The sequence below is a fragment of the Myotis yumanensis genome, unplaced genomic scaffold (assembly GCF_028538775.1).
Source record: "Myotis yumanensis isolate MYYU_CA2020_CCGP unplaced genomic scaffold, mMyoYum1.0.hap1 SCAF_3, whole genome shotgun sequence".
NCBI lineage: Eukaryota > Metazoa > Chordata > Mammalia > Chiroptera > Vespertilionidae > Myotis > Myotis yumanensis.
The window spans coordinates 135,510,721-135,532,410 of record NW_027223754.1 but is presented as its reverse complement, the minus strand read 5'-3'; the positions used below and the strand labels follow the sequence as shown (position 1 = coordinate 135,532,410).

General features: G+C 38.4%; 1 protein-coding gene, 1 non-coding gene and 1 pseudogene across 4 annotated transcripts in view; 2 read left to right on the top strand and 1 right to left on the bottom strand.

Moving 5' to 3' along the window:
- TMTC2 (transmembrane O-mannosyltransferase targeting cadherins 2) overlaps positions 1 to 21,690 on the top strand; it is a 413,884-nt gene that overhangs the window by 315,915 nt on the left and 76,279 nt on the right. For 2 of the 3 annotated variants that reach the window (XM_070409633.1, XM_070409634.1), the window contains exon 9: positions 14,684 to 14,765. The exons of the other annotated variant lie outside the window; for it this stretch is intronic. In XM_070409633.1, coding sequence (XP_070265734.1) covers positions 14,684 to 14,765 — 82 coding nt within the window. The remainder of the gene's footprint in view (positions 1 to 14,683; positions 14,766 to 21,690) is intronic. 3 annotated transcript variants of the gene reach the window in all.
- On the top strand, positions 7,689 to 7,795 carry LOC139007765 (U6 spliceosomal RNA). Its single transcript, XR_011470928.1, has one exon. It is a non-coding gene; the product is annotated as a U6 spliceosomal RNA (small nuclear RNA).
- LOC139005340 (high mobility group protein B1 pseudogene) lies at positions 20,212 to 20,818 on the bottom strand (annotated as a pseudogene).

Here is a 21,690-nt window from a genome sequence, read left to right as displayed (position 1 = left end):
TATAATATAGCTTGATATCTGGTATTGTGATCCCTCCAACTTTGTTCTTCTTTCTCAATATTGCTGCTGCTATTCGGGGTCTTTTTTATTCCAGATGAATTTTTGGAGAGGTTGTTCTCGGTCTATGAAATATGCCGTTGGTATTTTAATGGAGAGTGCATGGAATCTATAAATTGCTTTGGGTAGTGTGGGCATTTTAATGATGGTGATTCTACCAATCCATGAACATGGTATAGTCTTCCATTTGTTTATGTCTTCCTCTTTCTCTTTTTTCAGCGTCCTGTAATTTTCTGAGTACAGTTCCTTTACCTCCTTGGTTAAGTTTATCCCTAAGTATCTTAATTTTTTTTGTTGCAATGGGATTTTTTTTTTTTTTTTTTTTTTTTTAGTTTCTCTTTTTGTGAGTTCATTATTGGTGTATAAGAAAGCCATAGAAGTGGAAAGGAAGGAGGGTCGGAAGAGAGAGAGGGAGAGAGAGAGAATAATGTGAAAGAGACACATCAATTTGTTGCCTCCTGCAGGCACCCTGGCAGGGCCAGGAATCAAACTTGCAACCCAGGTACATGGCCTTGACCGAGAATCAAAACCACGACCCTTTGGTGTGCTATAACTACTGAGAACACTGTCCAGGGCGTTTCAAATTAACTTTTGTAAGCTGCAGCTCTTTTTTATGGTGTTAAAACAAGAAATAAATTTCTTTATTAGAATAGCTTTCTAAATGTTATCAATAATTTAGATTATGTAAAGATAACTTTTTAAAAAATATATATTTTGTTGATTTTTTTACAGAGAGGAAGGGAGAGGGATAGAGAGTTAGAAACATAGATCAAAGAGAAACATTGACCAGCTGCCTCCTGCATACCCCCTACTGGGGATGTGCCTGCAACCAAGGTACATGCCCTTGACTGGAAGGGCAACCTGGGACCTTTCAGTCCGCAGTCCGACGCTCTATCCACTGAGCCAAACCGGTTAGGGCTAAAGAGAACTTTTGAACCACCAGCCCTTGGACTGACTAGATAATTGTCTTGATGCCTGGCCACCTTGTCTTCAGTCTGTGAGCCAGCTGAAGTATGCCAGCCACTTCCTTTTTTTTTTTTTTTTTTTTTTTTTTTTTGAGACCTCCCCTGACTCATTCAGGCCAAATATATTTGATCTCTGTTTTCTCCTTTTTTGTCATACATATGTTTACCTTTTAAATATCATCTAGCAATTAAAAAAAGGCCTACATACAGAATTGCCACAATATTACTCAGCCTCTTAAGAGCAGGAGTCATTTTGTCTTCAATCTGGCACAATACCAGGCATATGCTAGGTACTCTCTAAACACGTGGTGAAGAGTGGATGGATGGGTCGATGCATGAATATACGCGTGGACCTCTGCTGTATAAAGCTTATCTTTAAGTAAAATAATGATTCCTGGTAGTAACCTTCTGGACCAAGACTATAATGTAATAAATAGCAAAAATTGTGAAGCCAGATTATTTTTGTTTTAATCCCAGCTCTGCCAAATCAAGCTTTCGTACCAATGGCAAGGCGCTTAACCTCACGGTGCCTCCATTTTTTTAAAATTTTGTAAAATGGATAATAATAGCATCTCAATGGTGTTATGAGGACTTAATGTGGCAATCCACATAAAGGGCTTGAGTGGTACCTGGCACATAGTCATCTGCTCCATAACGTCTCTGTTTTTATTATATAACCTGTAAAGAGAAAGTAGAATTGCAATATAAGACCTCAGACTACTTGAGCAATGTGTTTTTGGGAAACAGAGAAGATGAATGGAAACCTAATTATGCTCCACAGAGATCCCATGGTCTTGTGCTGTGAAAGGATGTCTTTGTTAATGCTCTTTGTTGGGAGTGTGTTGGGGAATGAAAGCTGAGGTCATGGGGAGACCTCACGGATGCTGCTAATGGAGCCTAGTTGTTTCTTCTGGTGGGACATTGCAGTATCATAAAAGCCATTGTTTCACTCATCTAATTGAGGTGAACACTTGTGAGAGGTAAACAAGGATTAGGGCAACTGCAGAATATTTGTCAAAATCAGGACGGGGTGCTGTTGTATGTACACTGGAACAGCAGGCATAGACAGAGCAGTTTCAGGCAAATCAGAATAACTTTGAAGCACAGTAGACACTTTCAGTATATGTGTGGCCTGGTTGGTTTCAGAATCTTTCTGTCTTAATGGGCACCTTTACCTTTAAAGTACTTTCAGAAGAAGATACATGGATCATTTATCCAACTTCATTTAGTTTCACTCATTAGTACATAAAATTAACCACAGTTGACGTTAGGTCTCAGCTACTGTCCCCAATGCCAGTGTCAGCTCACTAGATTAGGGGGAGGGGCCAATCCCTCTACTCTGTTATGTATTGCAAAACAGTGGAGATGAAAAAAGGATGCCATGAATTAAAAATGTGACTTTTCCTTAATCTGAATTTTAAACTAATGATTACTTCCCCTGAATTAATTTCGTTTCTTTAACAGAGAATCATAACCCGGAGAGTTCATTTAACCCAGGGCCCTTGATTGACAACTGCGAATGAAACCTATTCAAATTAGTGGCTTTCCTTGGTTGTTCATCTTGGTGTCAAAACCAGACTAGCACTCAGGTTTCTGTTTTGGATCCAGTGTTCAGTCCCATGGTTAAATCATCAAAGAATGTCATGTCTAAATAAATTAAAGAACCCTCCATATCTTTTACTGCTGAAGCTGTCTACAAAAATAGTATAAAATTAGGGAATCATTTACATCTGGCTTTATCCTCTTGCGAGAGCATTTGGATTTGAGAGCGAGTGGCACCCTGCCAGTGACAAATGGAGGCACTGAGCTTGCCTTCCCATCATCCGCTACCTTTTATGGTGTCTAGGGATTACTTGCTCTCCTTTGTGATCCAGCTGCAAAGCAGCTGTTGTTGAGAGGCTCCTGCTTCTCCACTCTCACAAGGCAGCTTCCTAACCATCCCCACGGGATTTAACCTCTGCAGCACGAGTGTCAACGCTGAGCTCTGTGAGCCAAGGCCATCTCCATGGGGGCTAATCCGCATAGCCACTTCCCGTGCTATTAAACAGTTGGGGATGGAGCAGTCCAGCGAATATTCATGATGCTGGCCTTGACAAACAAGAAGCACCCATTGCACAGACAGACTGGCTGAATGGTTGGTCTGGTTGCTAATAACTAAGATTCCTGGCTTTCTAATTGAGCTAGTTCCTTAAACCAAAATCACATTGACCTTTTTATCCACCTAAAAGAAAGTTTCCTGTGCTGGCTGGGTGGCTTGGTTGGTTGGAGCCACATCCCCGGCACCAAAAGGTTGAGGGTCTGATTTCTGGTCAGTCAGGGCACATACTCGGGTTGCAGGTTCGATCCCTTGTCGGGGTGCATACAGGAGGCAACTGATCAATGTTTTTTCCTTCTCTCTCCCTTCCTCTCTCTCTAAAAATCAATAAAAACCATGTCCTTTGGTGAGGATTAGAAAAAAAAAAAGCTAAGAATTTACTAAGAAAAGAAAGTTTCCTATTGTAAACCATTTTCTATGAACGTTTAGTGCCACCTATGGACCACAGAGTGCTGACTAAAATATGGTTTCTTTTTTTTTTTTACCTTTGTAGAGGAGTGGTGTTGATGACTGTGACAGTAGGGGTTACCTCCTGGATATCACGTAGGCCTTAATATTTAATCACATTTACCACTGAAACCTTTGCTCTCCCAATGAGGCAGCAATACTTTCCAATGAGAGTATGCATTTAAGAAGTGTATTTTGGTTGAGCCGGTGTGGCTCATTGGTTGAGTGCTGACCCAGGAACCAAGAGGTCACTGGTTCGATTCCTGGTCAAGGCACATGCCCAGGTTGTAGGCTTGATCCCCAGTAGGGGGCATGCAGGAGGCAGCCAATTGATGATGTTTTCACTCTCATGGATGTTTTTATCTCTCTACTAGAGGCCTGGTGCACTGGGGGTGAAATTCGTGCACTGCGGGGGTGGAGGGGTGTTCCTCAGCCCGGCCTGTTCCCTCTCACAGTCCGGGACCCCTTGGGGGTTGTCCAACTGCCAGTTTGTGGCTGGATGGCCTTCTGCTGCTGCATGGCCTGCTGCTTCAGCTTCAGCAGCTGCTGCACCTGCACGGGCTGGGCCACCACGGTCTGTCCTGCGAACACCATCGAGTGGGTGAGTCAAGCATGGAGGCAGGCTAACCCTGAGTTCCCTAAGCTTCTCTGAATCACTGAGTTGTTCAGACTGACTGCCTGCTACAGAAAACGGCACCAGGATCAGGCCTAAGCCAGCAGTTGGACATCCCTCCTGCAGTCCGGGACGCTTTGGGGGATATAACAGTGCACCAAGCGGCAGGCGGCCAGGAGGAGCCCGAATTGGGCCAGACACCTCGCTGCTCGAGCTCATCCCAGCCCGCTGCACCTGCTGCTGCTGCCGCTTGGCAGTGCTCCCTCTGTGGCAGCTGTGCTCACCAGCTGTAAGCCTGGTGGTCAGTGTGCATCATAGCAACTGGTCATTCTGGTCGTTCCACCATAATGGTCACTTAGGCTTTTATTTTATAGATCCTTTTCCCTACCTCTCCCTCTCTAAAAATCAATACAGGGGAAAAAATATTTAAGTGTTTTTAGTGGTTGCTTTTTCAAGATATTTCCATTTCCATGCATTTATGACCAGCTACTATGCATCTGACCCTTATATTAAGTGTTGGTTAAACAATTCTCCTAAAGTGGTTTACAAATACAAGAGAAGAGAACAAATGGTCATTGGAGTACATGTGGCAAGTGTCACAACAAAAGTAGGAATCATGTATTTTAGGGCATCCAAGACTCAGTGTAAAGGATTCTGGGCAGGTTTAATTTGGCCAGAGAAAAATTGGAAAGTTATCTAAGACTTCTAAAAAAAAAATACTTATTTTTTAGTTATTTTTCTATATTCAATTGAATTAAGAAAAAGAAACCTAGACATGATTTCTTAAAACAGTTATGATTTATGTTTTGATTTTCTGTGTTCTTTTCAAAACACTCAATGTCTCATCTCCTTCTGTTGACATTATCACTTCTCCTCCCCTTCACAGCCAGATGGGACAGAATTGTCTGCAATTAAGGTATCCGTTTCCTCTTTCCCTCCCCGCCCCCACCCCCCCACTCCCTGAGGATCCTCCATTCCTTTTGGCTTCCAGGCCTGATCCATAGAAACACACCTTACTGAGGTTACCAGTCATCTCTCTGTCACTAAATCTAGTGGATATTTTTCAACATTTGACATAATTGACTGTGCTGTCTTCTTGAAATACTGTTTTTTCTTGCCTTTGACCTCTTGATTTGGCCTGACATCTCAGACTGAATCTCATAGGTACCTCAATCGCTACAATTCTCAAAACTGGAATCATAATGTTACTTTCTTAACCTATTTTTTTTCCTATTATTTTACCAGCTTCTCTTCAGTTTCACTATCAGGAACAGAGAGGATATCTTGTTACCTCACCTCCCTCATCCCAACCTCCGCCCCATGTTGCAATCCTCTCTATATTACTTGACTATTCTCCACGTCAGTCACTAATCCTCTTCTCCATTATCAACTTCATCACTCTTTTTTAACAGCCTGTGCTAATCTGCCTACATCCCTGCCGTTCCCATTCCAGTGTTATTCACACTGCTCTCAGAGTGATATTTATAAATTCTCTCATGTAACCTGTAAGCCAGGTGCACTGTACTCTTCCCTGCATTTTCACCTGGCCCACTCTCCTCCTCATCCGTCTCACCCTGAGCTCCAAGCAGTGTTTCTGATTTGCTGCCCCTGGGGCTTTACCTTTGCGGGGCCTCACCTTACAACACCATGTCTCACCTTCAGCCAGTTAATCAGACACATCTTTCAGATTTTTAGAGGAAGCAGCAGTCCCTTTGGAAACCTTTCTTGAGTACTGCAACTAGGTCAAACCAATTGTTCTCAGGGAAATCCACAACCCTTGTTTATGTGGACTTATAAGAGCTACAGTTTTGGAAGCATCATGGGCTGGCTTTGTGTCTGTTCTTCTTCACCGTTTTCATTCTGGTACTAACACAGTGCTAGGCACATAGTAGGTGCCCAATAAATATTTGTTGAATAAAGAAAGCAAATGAATAATTCAATAGATTCCTGAAATCTCATTATTTTAATTAAAAATAGGCATGGTTAGCCTGGCCAGTGTGCCTCAATGGTTGAGCATAGACCCATGAACCTGGAGGTCACAGGTCAATTCTGGGTCAGAGCACATGCCCAGGTTGCAGGCTCAATCCCCAGTAGGGGGCATGCAGGAGGCAGCCAATCAATGATTCTCTTTCATCATTGATATTTCAACCAATCTCGCCCTCTCCCTTCTTCTCTGAAATCAATAAAAATATATTTTAAAAATAAATAAATAGAATAAAATAGAAATAGGCATGTTTCTGTTTAGTTTGTGATTGAAGATATTATAAAGTATAAAATTAGCCAAATTTGAAATTTAAAAATGATTTACATAACTTTAAAGGAAAATTCTAGGATACTTTATCTATAATTTAATTATAAATTTTATTTCACCACAACTTACTCAGACATTTTAATAAAATATCTGAAAGCTGTCCTTATTAACTGAGATCATGAATGGAAAAGAGTTATGGTGAGACATTGGTTTTAACTTGATTTTGAGCTCAGTATAGCGGGGCAATGTAACAGCCTAAGTCATTTGGCCAAATGGAGCTTAAGATGTGGTTGTATCCTGTCAGGTTAATTATCTCCAGCTGAAATGTTCTTACAGTATGTGTGGATGACCCCTTTACGCTTCAAGGGAAAATATACAAATGAACAGATGTAGAAAGGAAATGAAAACTTGTACTATAACAGGAAATCTAAATAAGCTAGACACCTTCAGTTATGTAATATTTTAGAAATTAGCTATTTTGTGTTTATACCTTAGCCTATAATATAAAAGCTCTGATGAAAGCAACATATAATTTATATTTTGAAAATTATCAAATATTTTAAATATGTATAAGAGGCAAGATACTTATTTAAAATAGTTATTTTAAATGGTCCTAAACGTTTATATTTTATGATGGTTTTAAGATGTATTTTTCTTTTTTATTCAAAATATGGTTTAAATGCAAGGGTTTTTAGTTTTTTCTCTTTTTTGTCTCCTCCCCCCCCCCCCCCCCCCCCCGCAACCTTGGCATTCTTATATGTCTTTCTCTTTTATTTTATTTGTATTCAAGGTACCAGAGAGCTGGTGTTCCTTTCCTTGACAGTGCCTGGTCGGTGGCCTCCTGTCTGGCCAGTCTTTCTGAATTCGTTCTCCGATCTCTCTTGCCCTAAAGTCTCCATCAGACAGAACTTGATTGCTCCACTGCACATGTACCTTGCTACCAATACCTTTCCCCACAGTCTTTCCCGTGTGATGAAATGATACCTGCATTCACCTTGGTATTTGACTCTAGTTTTTATGATAGAACCATTCATACTCCATCCTTCAGCCACCTATCTTCAGGAAATTCCATATCTAACCACATCTCACCACTTCCACTGCTTCACTTGACTCTTAGCCATGGAATATTAATATCCTTCTGGGTGGCCTTTCTGTTTTCTCTTGTCCCCTATAGTCAGTATTTCCACCCAAAATCTAGAGTGTTTTTTGTACCTTTATTTAAAATCTCGTTGTGTTCCTTCCTGATTAAAAGAAATTTTAGTGCTTGCTTCAGCAGCACATACACTGAAATTAAAATGATACAGAGAGGATTAGCATGGCTCCTGCCCAAGGATGACACACAGATTCATGAAGTGTTCCATAATTTTGTGCAGTTCCTGGAGACAGTTCGACCCTTTGCTTGTTAACATCAAGGAAATTATATGAGTCAGAGCAACATGTGGCATCCAATACTGAAACTGTGGTTTGCACTTCCAAAAAAGAAAATTAATTCCAAACCTCTCACAGAGCATACTAGGTCCTACATGATCTGGTGCCTCCCATCTCTCACACTCATTCCCTGTGATTCTTTTGGGGGGGGGGGTGTACTCCACCGATGCCATATTGATGGTCTTGTGAGGCCCTAACACTCCATGCATGCCCAACCTTTGCATGGCTCGCTTGCTTCCTTTCCTTAGGTTGCTTCTCAAATGCCACTAAATGCCTTTCTTGGCCACATTATCAAACATCACCCCATTCTACCCCCGGGAGAGTATTGCTCTTTTCCCTTGGCCTGTGTTAGATTTTACCAGAGGACTTAAGAGCAACTGATAGTGTCACCTGCTCCTTTGCAAACTATCCATTACACTACTGGATGTGAACCGTAGGAGGGCAGGAACTTTGTCTTGATGACCAAGACCTGGAAAACAGTCTGTCACATAGCAGAAGCTTATTCCATTTCTATGGCATGAAACATCACATCTCAAGCCTTCTTTTGCCCTTCTCAGTAGGCTAAGTGTGCTGTGTTCTCAAGACACAAGTTGACGCTAACACAGTGCTATACCTATCAGTCCACTCCAGATGAGTACTTCTCTCCCCATCATTCTTGAAATACTGAGGGAGCAATACTTTCATTCACTTTTGAAACCCCACCAGTAAAATTATCCTTTGATTCAGATAGTGTTAATTTTCTCTTAAAAATATTCTTTCAGTTTAAAAAAACACAAATAATTAGGACACGGGCTACAGTGTATTTCATTTAGCAGTGGATCATGAAGATCTCTTGTAGTTTAAAACTTTTCTACAAAATAATTTTAATAGATTCATAGTGTTTCATTGAAATGACATTTGGTGGACACTGAGTTTGTATGAACAATTCTGCAATGAAGATGAATTGCCACCTTTTTGTATTTACAGGTGTTTCCTTTGGATAAATAAGTAGAAATAGAATGATTTAAAGATTTTTGATATATAGCAAAAAGCTCTCCAGAAGGTCCTATCACAGTTTATTATATTTTAGCTATGCGTGATATAAACACCTATTTTTATGAACCCTTAATAATACTGAGTTCTATTTTTTTGAGGGGAACTTCATTAACAGGGGAATAATAAAATCTCAATGTGTTTATTTAAATTTTAGGTAAATTAAATATTGAGTAAGTTTAACATGCTTTTATAGGGATATTGGTCATTATTTTTTGAAATTTATACACTGCTTTTTTATGCACATTGCTCATTTAATATGTCTGACTTCCAGGCCAGAAAGTCAGCTATATGTGAATGATCCACTTTATCTTCTTTGAATGAAATTCAGTGTACTGCAGTCTTCCATCCCGCTTTGGTCAGCCATACAATTTCAGCCTGTTTTGTGGCCTCCTTCCCTCCCAGAGTTTCAACTACGTCTGGGAGACTTAATGATGCTCACAAGGCTGGGGAGAAGCTGCCCAACTCATCTTGGTCTGAGCTGAATCCTTCACCTGGAAATCTGATGGCGCTACTCTAGCACTTGGAATGGGTTTCATGGAAACTTGGCTCAGGTTGGGAGTCCTGGTTCTGGGGCCCAGCCTTGACCTAGGCATACCACAGAGCCATCCCGCCCGGCTGAGGTTTGACACTTCCTCTGGATACTGCCCCTGAACAGCTCCCTATCCCCACTAGCCGCCCTCAGTGTCATCTGGTGCATTTCCGTGAACTTAGGCCTTAAGACAATACCATATTCCAGGTATCTTTCAGGAAGTGTCTGTTATGGATGTTTAGGAAAAGAGGTCCCAGAAGGACTGATATTCATAGAAAATGAGACTTGAGAGACAATTCAGGGAGGAAAAACACAGTCTATTATCAGTAAACTATTCAGCCACATTCATTTTTGTATCCAGTATCCATATTCTATTATAATGCATCCCAGAAGAAATATTCTTCTCTCCCTAAAATATGAATGTCATAGTCAAAATTTAGGTATGTGATGATTTGATGAGGGAAATGTTTTGGTAGTACCGATGTAAAATATTTATCATGAAAGTCAGCACTGCCCTGTCCCTTCCCTTTGCCTCTAATTAATGTTAGCTCTGGTAGAGCATAGTTAGTGTCTTGAAGGGACATGAGAATTAAGTGACTTGATGTCAATCATCTTGAACTGTTAGATTTTTTTAATGATTTTTTTTTTCTTTTGAGAAGGGAAGAGTTTTACAATGGAATACTATGCAGCTATAAAAAAGAAGGATCTCTTACCCTTTGAGACAGCATGGAGGGACCTGGAGTGTATCATGCTAAGTGAAATGTCAGCCAGAGAAAGACAAGTATTATATGATCACACTCATATGTGGAATCTAAGTAACAAAATAAACTGATGAACAGAGTGGATCCAGAGACATGGAAGCATGGAACAGGGTGTTGGAATCTCAGAGGGAAGGCAGAGGAGGGTGAGTGGCTGGGAGGTAATCAACCAAGGACCTTGTATGCATATATGCATAACCCATGGACACATACAATAGGGTGCTGAAGGCCTGGGGTAGGGGGTGGGGGTGGGCTGGAGGGGGTCAATGTGGGGGGTTGGGGGGAAAAGGGAACATATGTAATACTTTAAACAATAAAGAATTATTAAAAAATAAAAAATAGAAAGAAAACAGTGAAAACATAGAGCTATTAAAATATTTTTGGATAAAGGCATCCACCAAATAGTTCTGCTTAAGAAACATTAATCTGGTGAAATGAAATTCACTGAGGAAATCTGAAATCTGTTGTTGCACTTTAGATGTGAACTAAAAGAGCTTTTATATGAGAGAAGAGAAAGCATTAGTAGTGAGAGTCATTTTGTAGGAAAATGGTGACATTTAGTTGCTACCATGACATGAAATTCTAAAATGGATTTTTGAATTTTGGTAATTAGGAACCACTTGGTGACATTAAACTTGGGAGGATAAATTCTTTTTAAGAGATAGAAGAAAGAAAAATCAAAGAATGCCAGAACTTTATGTGCCAGATCTGAAGCTAGTTATTTGTGATTTTATTAGCAATCTTTCAAAATTGTGTTCACTTTTCTAAATGAGGAAAAAGAGACTAAGTTATTATAAAAGATACTCATAGTCACACAGTTAAGTTAAGTACAGAGATCAAGATTCAAACACAGGCTTGTCTGTCTAGGTTGGTTTTTTTGAAAGAGAATTGGAGAAATTGTTTGCCCACTGTGCTCTGGGACTAATTAATTCCCTTACTACTGGGTAATATGTTCATCATGTGCCTCCTGTAACGAGAACAGAGGGCAAGCACTCTGTTCATTGTTATATCCCTGGTAATTGGAACTGTGTAAGGCAAATGGTAGGCATTCAATAAATAATTTCTAACCTACAAAAATAAAGGAACAAACAAATAAACAAGTCACAGCACTGGCAGAAGATCCCAAGTTTCTTAACTCACATTTCCCTTATTTGTCACAACTGACCACAGCCTCCCTCCCCCATTTTTTTTCTGAACCAACACACGTGTCCAGATATCCAAGCCAATATATAAAATGAGTAATGGTGCTTGATTTGAGGAGTTTGTACAACCAGTGGTTACTCCGTAATGCTTTTAGGAAATGCTGACGTAATCTAAAAGACACCAGAAAAACATGCTGAGAAAAACTTAGTTCTCTTCTCTTTTTAACTACCATCCCTCTAAAGCAATGACAGTTGAAAGAGTAATTTTTTTAAAATGTATCCTTATTGTTGAAAGTATTCCAGATGTCTCCTTTCCCCTCACCCCCTCATTGACACAGACAGCAGTGTGGTAGGCACCCCCACCCCAGGCCTACCACACTGTTGTCTGTGTCCATGGGTTACGCATAAATGCACATAAGTTCTTTGGTTGATCTCTTCCCACACCTGCCCTGTCGCTTCCCTCTGAGATTCTTTAGTCTATTGCATAATTCCATGTCGCTGGATCCACTCCATTCATCAGTTTATTTTGTTACTTAGATTGCACATATAAGTGAGATCATGTGATGCTTGTCTTTCTCTACTGCCTTATTTCGCTTAGCATAATACTCTCCAGGTCTTCCATGTTGTCTCAAAGGGTAAGAGATTCTTCTTTTTTTATAGCTGCATAGTATTCCTTCATGTAAATGTACCATATCTTTTTTATTCACTCCTCTACTGATGGGCACTTGGGCTGTTTCCAGATCTTAGCTATTGTAAATTAGCTATGAACATAGGGGTGCATGTATTCTTTCTGATTGGTGTTTCGGGGTTCTTTGGATATATTCCTAGAAGTGGGATCACCGAGTGTTGTCTCTCAGCTGCCATAATCCCTTAGTAAGAGCTAGTAATGTGTGTATCTACATGGCTTCTGCATTTGGTTGACATTAGATTTTGTATATTCTTGTAGGATATTATTTTCCTCTTTATTATTTGGCACTTGACTAAATAAATAGTAGTCAAAGCAAAAAGATAGGTTTTTGCATGATGGTTTGATACTTACCCCTAGAAAGAGTGTTCTGTCCTTCAATGTGTTTATTTTGTATCAAGGAACTGGTGGGACTCATTGCCTTTAATAACCTGTCCCCTGGAATAACCAGAGACCACTGCCCTTTGCGTTCTGGTGGCTGTTTTTAATGCCGTATACGATTATTTTGCCAGTTGACTACAGATGAGGATTTTACTACCCTATTTACTATGACATTGATAAATGAACCAGTTTTTTCTCTTTTGTCCTAAAAAACTTAAGTGGAAGAAAGTTCACAGATCCTTTTTATCTTTGCATATAACATTTGTACAGACTCTCTACCAATGATAGTTTTCTTTTTGCATCTTTCTTTTAATATCATCTGCAAGTTCTTTGTACATCATTTTTCCAGTGACGATTTAAAGCTGACCATGTGTTTTTGAGGTGGTGTGTATAAAAGAACATACTCTTTGTCATTCAGAATTCTGCGTTCTGTTGCATACTATATATGTACATATAAAATAATAATTAACATTTATTATAAAATTACAGTGTATGTAAGTATATAATAATGACTTTATGTGTGTTACCTCAGAAATTTAATATCCTATGAACTATTTCATTATCTTCTTTTGAAATAATATACTTTATTTCTAGAGAAGTATTAGGTATAAAAAAAATTGAATCAAATGTACAGGTAATTCCCATATGCTCCCTCACCACCTTGCCACCTTTCACATAGCTTTCCTATTATTATGAACTTGCATTAGTGACGTACATTTGTTACAATTGATGAGCTAATATGGACACATTGCTATTAATTAAAGTCCATAGTTTACATTAGGGTTCACTCTTTGTGTTATATATTCTATAGGATTTTATAAATGTGTAATTACCTGTATTCATTATTATAGTATCATACCGATTAGTTTCCACTGCCCTAAATATTTTCTGTGCTCCACCTATCTTCTGGTTTGCAATAGAGAAAATTCCAGCTAAGAGATGAAATAGTTTTCCGATGGTCACATAGCTACACAAATGTGGGTGCTGCTGTGCCTGCCTAGCATCTAGCTCTTAATTCATATGTTAGACTATCTGACTCATTACAGTGATTTTATCATTTAGGAATCCTAATTTGGTAAGATTATTGCGAACTTTTACTGACTTCATGGAAGTATGATATGTGTATGAAGTATTTTGCCTGTGTTTTCCTTTTTTTCCCTTTGAAGTTACAATGCTGGGAGAAATATTTCAGGGAATTAAAATTTTAACTACTGGACATTTGATGAGATGTGTGAGTTAAAGAGGAATTGTTGACTGGAGAAACATTATTAAAATTAAAAAGGAAATGAACTCAGTTGTCGGATCATTTGATGAACACTGGCTGTATATGGCAGTGGCTGTAGGCTAGGTCTTACCTGCTAGGAAATGAATGAGCAAAGAATGTGCAAGCAAGAATGAATCTTTTAAATGAGGGAATAAACTCAAAGGAGAGGGTATATGGAAAAATGAATCGAAGTTGCATGTAGTGTAGAATCTTAGGTTCATTATATACTTCTAGTTTTGGAAGACTTATCTCCATAATAGTGGTTTTAAGAAAGAAAAAAATAATTTGAAGTTCATGTGGTAGGTAGTATATAAATTAGAAGGAACAGGTAGATAAGATTGTGTGGGGATTTTTTTTTGGTGTTTTTTTTTTTAACTTGGTTCCATGGCTACTGGACACTACCCAGAGCCTTGATGCCACTTGCGGTCAGCATAGATGCAGTCAGTAATGTTTAAGGCTATAGCTAGGAAGATAACCTAGTTTTGGATTGAATCCTGGATTAGCAGTATGTTAGTCCTGAATGACAGCAGCAAGTCCTAAATAAACTGTATTGTTTGATATTCAACAAATTTGACTAGTTTCTTCATGTATAAAGTGAGCAATTAGGATAAAATCATCTCCAAAGCTAAAATGGCCATAATTCTTTACAAGGAAGAAGAAGGAATGAAAAGGAAGCAATTGAAGGGAGAATATAAAATAGACAATGATGACGGTGTTTCTCATCATTCCTTCTATCTTATCCTTTTGGTTTCTGTGAAACCATTTTTAACTTTTTTTTCTTGCTTCCCTGGCTTCTTCTCTTTGATCTTTGATGAACTCACTTTTGTCTGTTCTTCTAATCTTGGTGTTTCCCAGGACTCCGGCTTCAGTCTTCTCTCTCAGTACATTCTCCTTGATCATCTTTGTGCAGATAAAAACAATACATTTTTTTATGATGATTATCAAGTAGACATCAGTCCACTTCATGGGGCCCAGGAGGAGAAGAATCCCTCATGATCCGCTGCTGAATCATCCATTTTCTCTGTTTTTCAAGGGTCGTAAGAGTGAGGCTGAAAAGTTCTTCTTGAAGGCTATTGAGCTGGATCCCACCAAAGGAAACTGTTACATGCATTATGGTGAGTGGTTGAGAGTTTTTTCCATGTCCCCCACATTTCCTATTAATGTTGGTATGAGATTTAGGTTTTGCTAGTAAAGGACATTTTGGGAGGACATTGACTTTGTTCTTGCAGAATTATAGCCTCATTCCATAGTCTTCCCTTCTCACTCAAAACGGGCATCTTAAAGAGGACTATCCACTACGTTTTCCTGTAGTCATTTTCATAGGACTTCCGTAGGGAAGGCGTTTCCACCGTTGTTTCATTCAACATCACTGTGGGGTTTAAATGAGGTCTCATTGGGAAAACATCTCTCTCCTGGCCTGATGTATCGTATACAATCCAACTACTAGCTCTCTTTTCATTGTAAATGATAATGCATTTTTTATGGAATGTGTCATTTTGAAGTTTCAAAGGTTTACATTTTGGCCTCAAAGTCTTGGAAGATACGGATGCACACCAGCCTCTCCATGCCTGCGATTGAGGTCAAGGATCAGCTGTGCACAGTGTAAAGGATGGCTCTCTCATTCCGTTTAGCCTGGGCCTGGATCATACCAGAGTGAACTTATGTAACAACTCTGTCACATCCACTCTATCATTAGTAGTGAGTCATGTGTTAAGCGAGGCAAAGTAATATAGCTTGTTTGGTGTTGTGAAAGATGTGCTTATTTCTACCAGATTTTCAGTTGGAATGGCTTTTGGTGAGCCCCAAAACATTTCCTTTTGCTGATCCCTTGAGGAAAAAAAAATTTTTTTTGGCCACTATTGGCTTTGCTGTGTGTTAGTTATTATCAAGTAGTAAACTTAAAGATGGATGAAAATTAAATCTTAAGAAATTAAAGCTAATATGCTCATACAATATTTAATTTGTTTTTGCATTTTCCAGTGAGTAACAATAAATCAGTGACAGGGTATGAGTGTGGAACATGGAGATAGTCAAATGGAGGCTACCCTGAACCAACCACAAGTCCATTTGTTTATTTACATTGTATGGATATGTTTATAGGTTTGTGATGCTTTATCTTTCCAGCATAACACAGCATGTAATTTCACACAATTTATTGCCTAACCACCTCTGCTTTTGTTTCACAGTGCAATTTTATTGCCAGGTTAAGATAGCAGTCAACTAATTCAAGTTTGCTACAGAACTTATTATTACAAGTTTTCTTATTTGAAGTATTTTAAGTTAGGATTTTCTTGTGGATACTGTTGTGGGTACCCCTACTGTGCATTAGAGTAGTCCCATGATTATTCTCTCTGAGTGCTGCAGGACCTCCTGTCATTGCATCTTATGAAATAGGTTTGTTGTTTTTTCCTTATCTTGCTGCCAGCATTTCCTTTTGCCTCAAACTAATTCTACTTACGGCATCTTCTAAGTTTGTTTCCCTTAATTTTATTACGTGGTTTAGATTTTTCACAACCAATTCCTTTAAACTTTATCATTGCTTCCTTTGAATTGAAATGGAAAAAATCACTATTATATTGAAGAGTTACGCCCCTTAGTCTCCCTTTATTCTGGCTGGTCTGTCTTTACCCACTTCTATCTTTGTATGTATGTATTATTATTATTATTACTTTTATATTATATCATACTTCTGATTTTTTTTTTTTTCAGTGTGGTAGTAGGGAGTAATTCTCCCATGAGAAATTTTTGGATTTATTTTAATTTTTATATGTTTTTTTTATTTTAGAAAGAGAGGAAGGGAGAGGAAGAGAGAGATAGAAATGTTAACGATGAGAGAGAATCACCGATTGGCTGCCTCCTGCATGCCCCCTACTGGAAATCAAGCCTGCATCCCAGGCATGTGCCCTGAACGGGAATTGACCTAGTGACCTCCTGGTTCATGGGTCAGTGCTCAACCACTTAGCCACACCATCTGGGCTGGATTTAGTTTTAACAGAAAGAGCAACAAAGTTATTAATGCATGTTATTTGGAAAACAGTGGTAACACATGTTTAGCAAATACATGTGTTAAAAACTGATTCTTCTTAGTACCCCTGGATTATTTAAAAATTTTGGCATACATACATTATCAGAAGTACATTTATTTCCTAAGGGAGGAATGACTACATAATTCAGTATAATTTTATAATATTCTTTCCCCTACTCTCGGGGAGGAAATGGAAGACACTCAAGATGAGACATCAAAAGGAAAAATTACAGCACAAATAACCTACAAATGGATAGAAAGCCCATAACCGAGTGACTGAAATGTCTTTTTCCCTGTGCTCAAATTATTACAGATGCACATTTAATGGAATATTAATGATTTTTTAATTTAGGGGTATGTACTTCAAATGACTAAAATTTAGAACTGGAAATTTATTTTAAAATTATCTAATATAACCCATTTGATATACAAATCAAAGTCTAGGAAAATGAAGTTGACATGTCTAAGTTAGTTGTGGGTAACTGAATTTTGGGTTCTTTTATAACCGTTATTGCTTTTTCTGAAATGTTCCATTTCTTTTCGCAACATTGGTAGATAGACAAATGGGTGTGTAAGTAGATAGATATTTTTTTATTAGTTGGCCCCTTTGTTCAGTTTTAGAATGTCAAAGTCATATAAGTCATGACAGCTTAAAAGTCTTAAGAAAGGTTTTTTATTAATGCTAACATGTATAAGATATATCTAATAGATGCAAGGCATTTTTCTGTTTTTAGAAAGTGAATAGGGTGATGTAGGAAATAAACAGCATATTGTCATTTTTAGAAGGTGATGAGGTGAGAAGTCGGGTACTTGTTGAAACCAACTACTCAGGTAAAGCATCTTTGAAGAGATTATATTTGAAATCTGTAAGCTTAAGTCAGTTATTTGAAGAATGAGGTAAAAGTTTTCAGACAGAAGATACAGTAAGTTCAAAGGTTAGAGACAAGACCAAATTTACTTTCACAGCAGAGAAAGACGGCTAATGTGAGTAGGAGTAGATTGAACAGGAAGGGAAAATGGAGGAGAGGAAACTGTAGAGGAGGCAGAGGTAGAGTGCACGGGCTCTGTAGACCAAACTAAGGAGTTTGTACTTTATTATTCTAAGAGCAGGACAGGATTAGAGGTAGGTCAGAGTAGAGCAAAGGGAGCTCTGTTGGGGCTTTAGGCAAGAAATGATGGTGGCTTGGACTAGGGAGTGGTTGTGGGAATATAAATACTTACCTTCTTCAGAAAATTATAAGATAATTAAAAATAAAGGGGACTTGTTTTCCATTTTGTGCCAATGGAAATGTGCTGCAATAGTTGTCAGTTGAATTCAGGAGTACTCTCTATTTTAGAATTGGATATATGTTCCAAAATTGACTGAAAATTTATTTCATTAGAATTTTTGTTAATTCTTGTCCAAGAAGATGCATACTATGATTCTCATATCAGTTACTATTTGTAGATATTCTTGGAATATTTATACCCCTGGAGTGAATGAATAACAATACATCTTCAGCTTAAAAATAAATGTTTAAATGAAATATGCATGTTGTTCTGAATCTTTTCAAAATGCTTTGTCACATGCCTGTGAAAAAGCAGAGTAGGTGAGTTTTGTTCTATTAGAAATTCACTATCCTGGGTGATTTTATGTGTTTTTTATTTGTTTATCGATGATACAATTGACTTGCAAAATAGCATCCAGTTGGGACTGGACAGGGAGAATTTTAGGAATTTAAACTGGCTGCAGTGGCAATTAGAAAGCAGTATTTCAAAGCACTGTCAATTACTTATATTTTGCATCCACCGGAGGGATTGCATTGCAGATTGCCTTTTAGTCTTTAGGTTGCTTGTGAGAAAGAAAGCTAGGCCCCGTCTATAAAATGGACTCAATAAACTGGTTAAAGGCCTGGTACCTGCTACCTATAGTCTCAGGGATTCAGATTTCCTCATTTGTAAAGTGAAAAAGTGGATGTGGGCTTCCAAAATGTTCTCCCAGTCTCAGATTTCATGTTGTTTCTACTATATACTCAATTTCTCATTAGTTTATCTTTTTTTTTAACCTCTGCAATTATTAGTTTATTAGTATCATCCAGGACTCAGATGTTGAGTATTCCTCCTGAAATTACATAAACAAATGCAAATGAAAATATCCAAGTCAAAATTATGTAACAAAACACTCCATCACAAAAGCATGTAAAATTAAAAGAACGCTATTTTAAAACACTGGAACTGAAAGAGAATGATAATGTCAAAAAACACAAAATTGCCAAATTGTTTCCTAAATATCTAAGTGGATAACCTATGACCCTAATGAGTTTTGAGTCTTACAAAAATCAAATTCAATAAATTGGACAGTTCAATCTGTGATACAAAGTTTAAGTGTCTTCTTCCCTCAGGTCTATTTGATTTATAAAGGAGCAACCTATAATTTGGAAAATATACCTGATCTTAAATGTGGCATACAATTTTAAAAGTTGGCCTAATTAATTACAAATACCCTTAATGGAGTCTCAAGTTTCCTAAGCAATCCATATTTAGATAAATAGAAATCATTTTCAGTTAGCACTTTTTTTTTTTTTTTTCAGAGCCTTTGCCAGGACTACTGTCCACCAAAAAACTTCATTCAGCAGTCATGTATTTTAAGCTCACACTTTTGGGGATGCATTCTCAGGCCTTCTTTAACGTGGGAACTGCAAACATAACTGCCATTACATGATAATGGGAGTTAAAGAAAAAAAGTTAAGTGCTCATGTAAAGATTAATACAAACTTTCCTATTAGTCCTTCAAGGACAGACTTCCAAATGCTTGCTTCTAATAACCCCATGCTGTGAATAGAGTGGTTACTTTGCACTCTGTAAATGTAACGGGGCTATGTGAAAATTATCAACTGACCAGAATTTTGAGCCTGTTATGGATGAAAACAGCCTCAATTCAATTCTCATTGCCCTCATCACGAGTACGCAGGGTGTGTAGACAAATGCTTTTTATCAGTTAGATATATAAAAAGATAAACGCTGTAATAAACATATGATCCAAAATGGGCAAAAGCAAGACTAGCTTCCCCTCAAGAAGAAAAATGTCAGACCTATGAAAAGGACAACAATACTAATAAATAAAATTGTATTTACTTGGAAGCATTAAGGATGTCAACAAAACAGCTGCAACTTTTTTTTGCAATTACAGAGTGGTATTCAGTTAATGGAACGACAATTATTTTGTAATAGCAGCAGCAGAGACAACTGAAGGTGAAAAAACTGGCATCCGACATATAACCAATGTGTGCTGTGCACCAAGAATTTAAATCTCCATGCCAGTTTACAAGCCCCATACGTACCAGGCAAGGTTAGTGGCTATTGAAAATACCGCCAGGACAGGACTATCTAAAAACACATTTGGTCGTGTATTAATTATACAAAATAAGGCACTGTACAGTTTAAAAACAAATCTTACACCACCTTACATTTTAATGTTTTTCTTTAAGAGTAGTGAGTTATGTACGGGGGGGATTAAATGCTTTATAGACAAGAAAAAAATCCCTGCTAGAACCAACTTATTCATCATCATCTTCTTCCTCCTCCTCCTCCTCTTCATCTTCCTCCTCTTCCTCCTCTTCCTTTTTTCTCTTGCTTTTTTTCAGCCTTGACAACTCCCTTTTTAGCCGCATCAGGCTTTGCTTTAGCTCGGCATGCAGTAATATCCTTTTCATATTTCTTCTTCAGTTTAGCAGGCTTCTTTTCATAAGGCTGCTTGTCATCTGCAGCAGTGTGATTCCACATCTCTCCCCGCTTCTTGCAGTGTCACCAATGGGTAGGTCGATGCTCTCCTTTGATTTTGGGGTGATACTCAGAACAAAACAAGAAAAAGGCCGAAGGAGGCCTCTTGGGTGGTTGGGAGCCTTGGATCTCTTTTTTGTTTCCCCTTTAGGAGGGATGTAACTTTTCTTTTCTCTCTCGTAACCGGGCCTTGTCCGCCTTTGCCATGTCTTCAGATTTTCCTTTCTCCTTCGCAGACATGGTCTTCCACCTCTCGGAGCATTTCTTAGAAAACTCTGAGAAGTTCATTGAAGCATCTGGGTGATTCTTCTTGTGTTCCTCCTGGCAAGTTTGCACAAAGAAAGAATACAATGACATTTTGCCTCTTGGCTTCTTAGGATCTCCTTTGCCCGTGTTTAATTGCTTTTCCTCAGGGAGCACATAGTCACCCAGCTGGCTCACACTTGCCCCGGCGCTGTCTCTATGAAGCTCCTCTCATTAGTTTTCATCAAAAATTTTAAGGAATGTGTAGAAAGTAGGTTTCAAATGAGGGTATCAAGGATAGTATAATGTTGTCTTTATGTGCCATCAGTGTATTCCAGTGTCCATATGAAACAAATCATCTAAAGTCTTCATGGAATTTAGTTTATAGATGTCAAAGGTGAGAACTTGGTGCCTTGGTATCTCATATGGGCCTGTAATTCAAGGGATTTTCCATGGATTTTCCCTATAGTTCCAATAGGAAGCTTCTGTCGAAAGAATGACAGTCAAGACATGGAAAGAACATATCATAGATGTTATCGTTATGTGCACAGCAGTAAATTTGATGTAGATTCAAACAACTTGAGTCAATACTATATATAAACCCATAAAAATGGGAATTCATTAAATACTGAGGACAAAGGCATAAAAAAATTGAAAGTGGGCAGATTGCAATAAACCTTATTGAGAAGTGCTCTTTTATGTGGACCTCGTATGTTTGTTTGTTTGTTTTTTCCCCATCTACCTCTTATCCATGTGCTGCTGAGTGCAGATTTTAGCTTCACTTCCTTCATTATTGATACTCTCTCTGGGTGATGTTCATTTCTCAGGGTTCAGCTATATAGTGAAGAGCTCTGAAGCTCTTCCTCCAGTCAGTGTTTATCAAAGCACTATATTATATGTAGGGACATGGCAAGGAACAAGACAGGTTCCATTGGAGACTGCACACTGGTGAGAGAGGCACAAATTGTGTAAATAATTATTTAATAACAGTTGCAATTAGTTTTTTAAAGGAG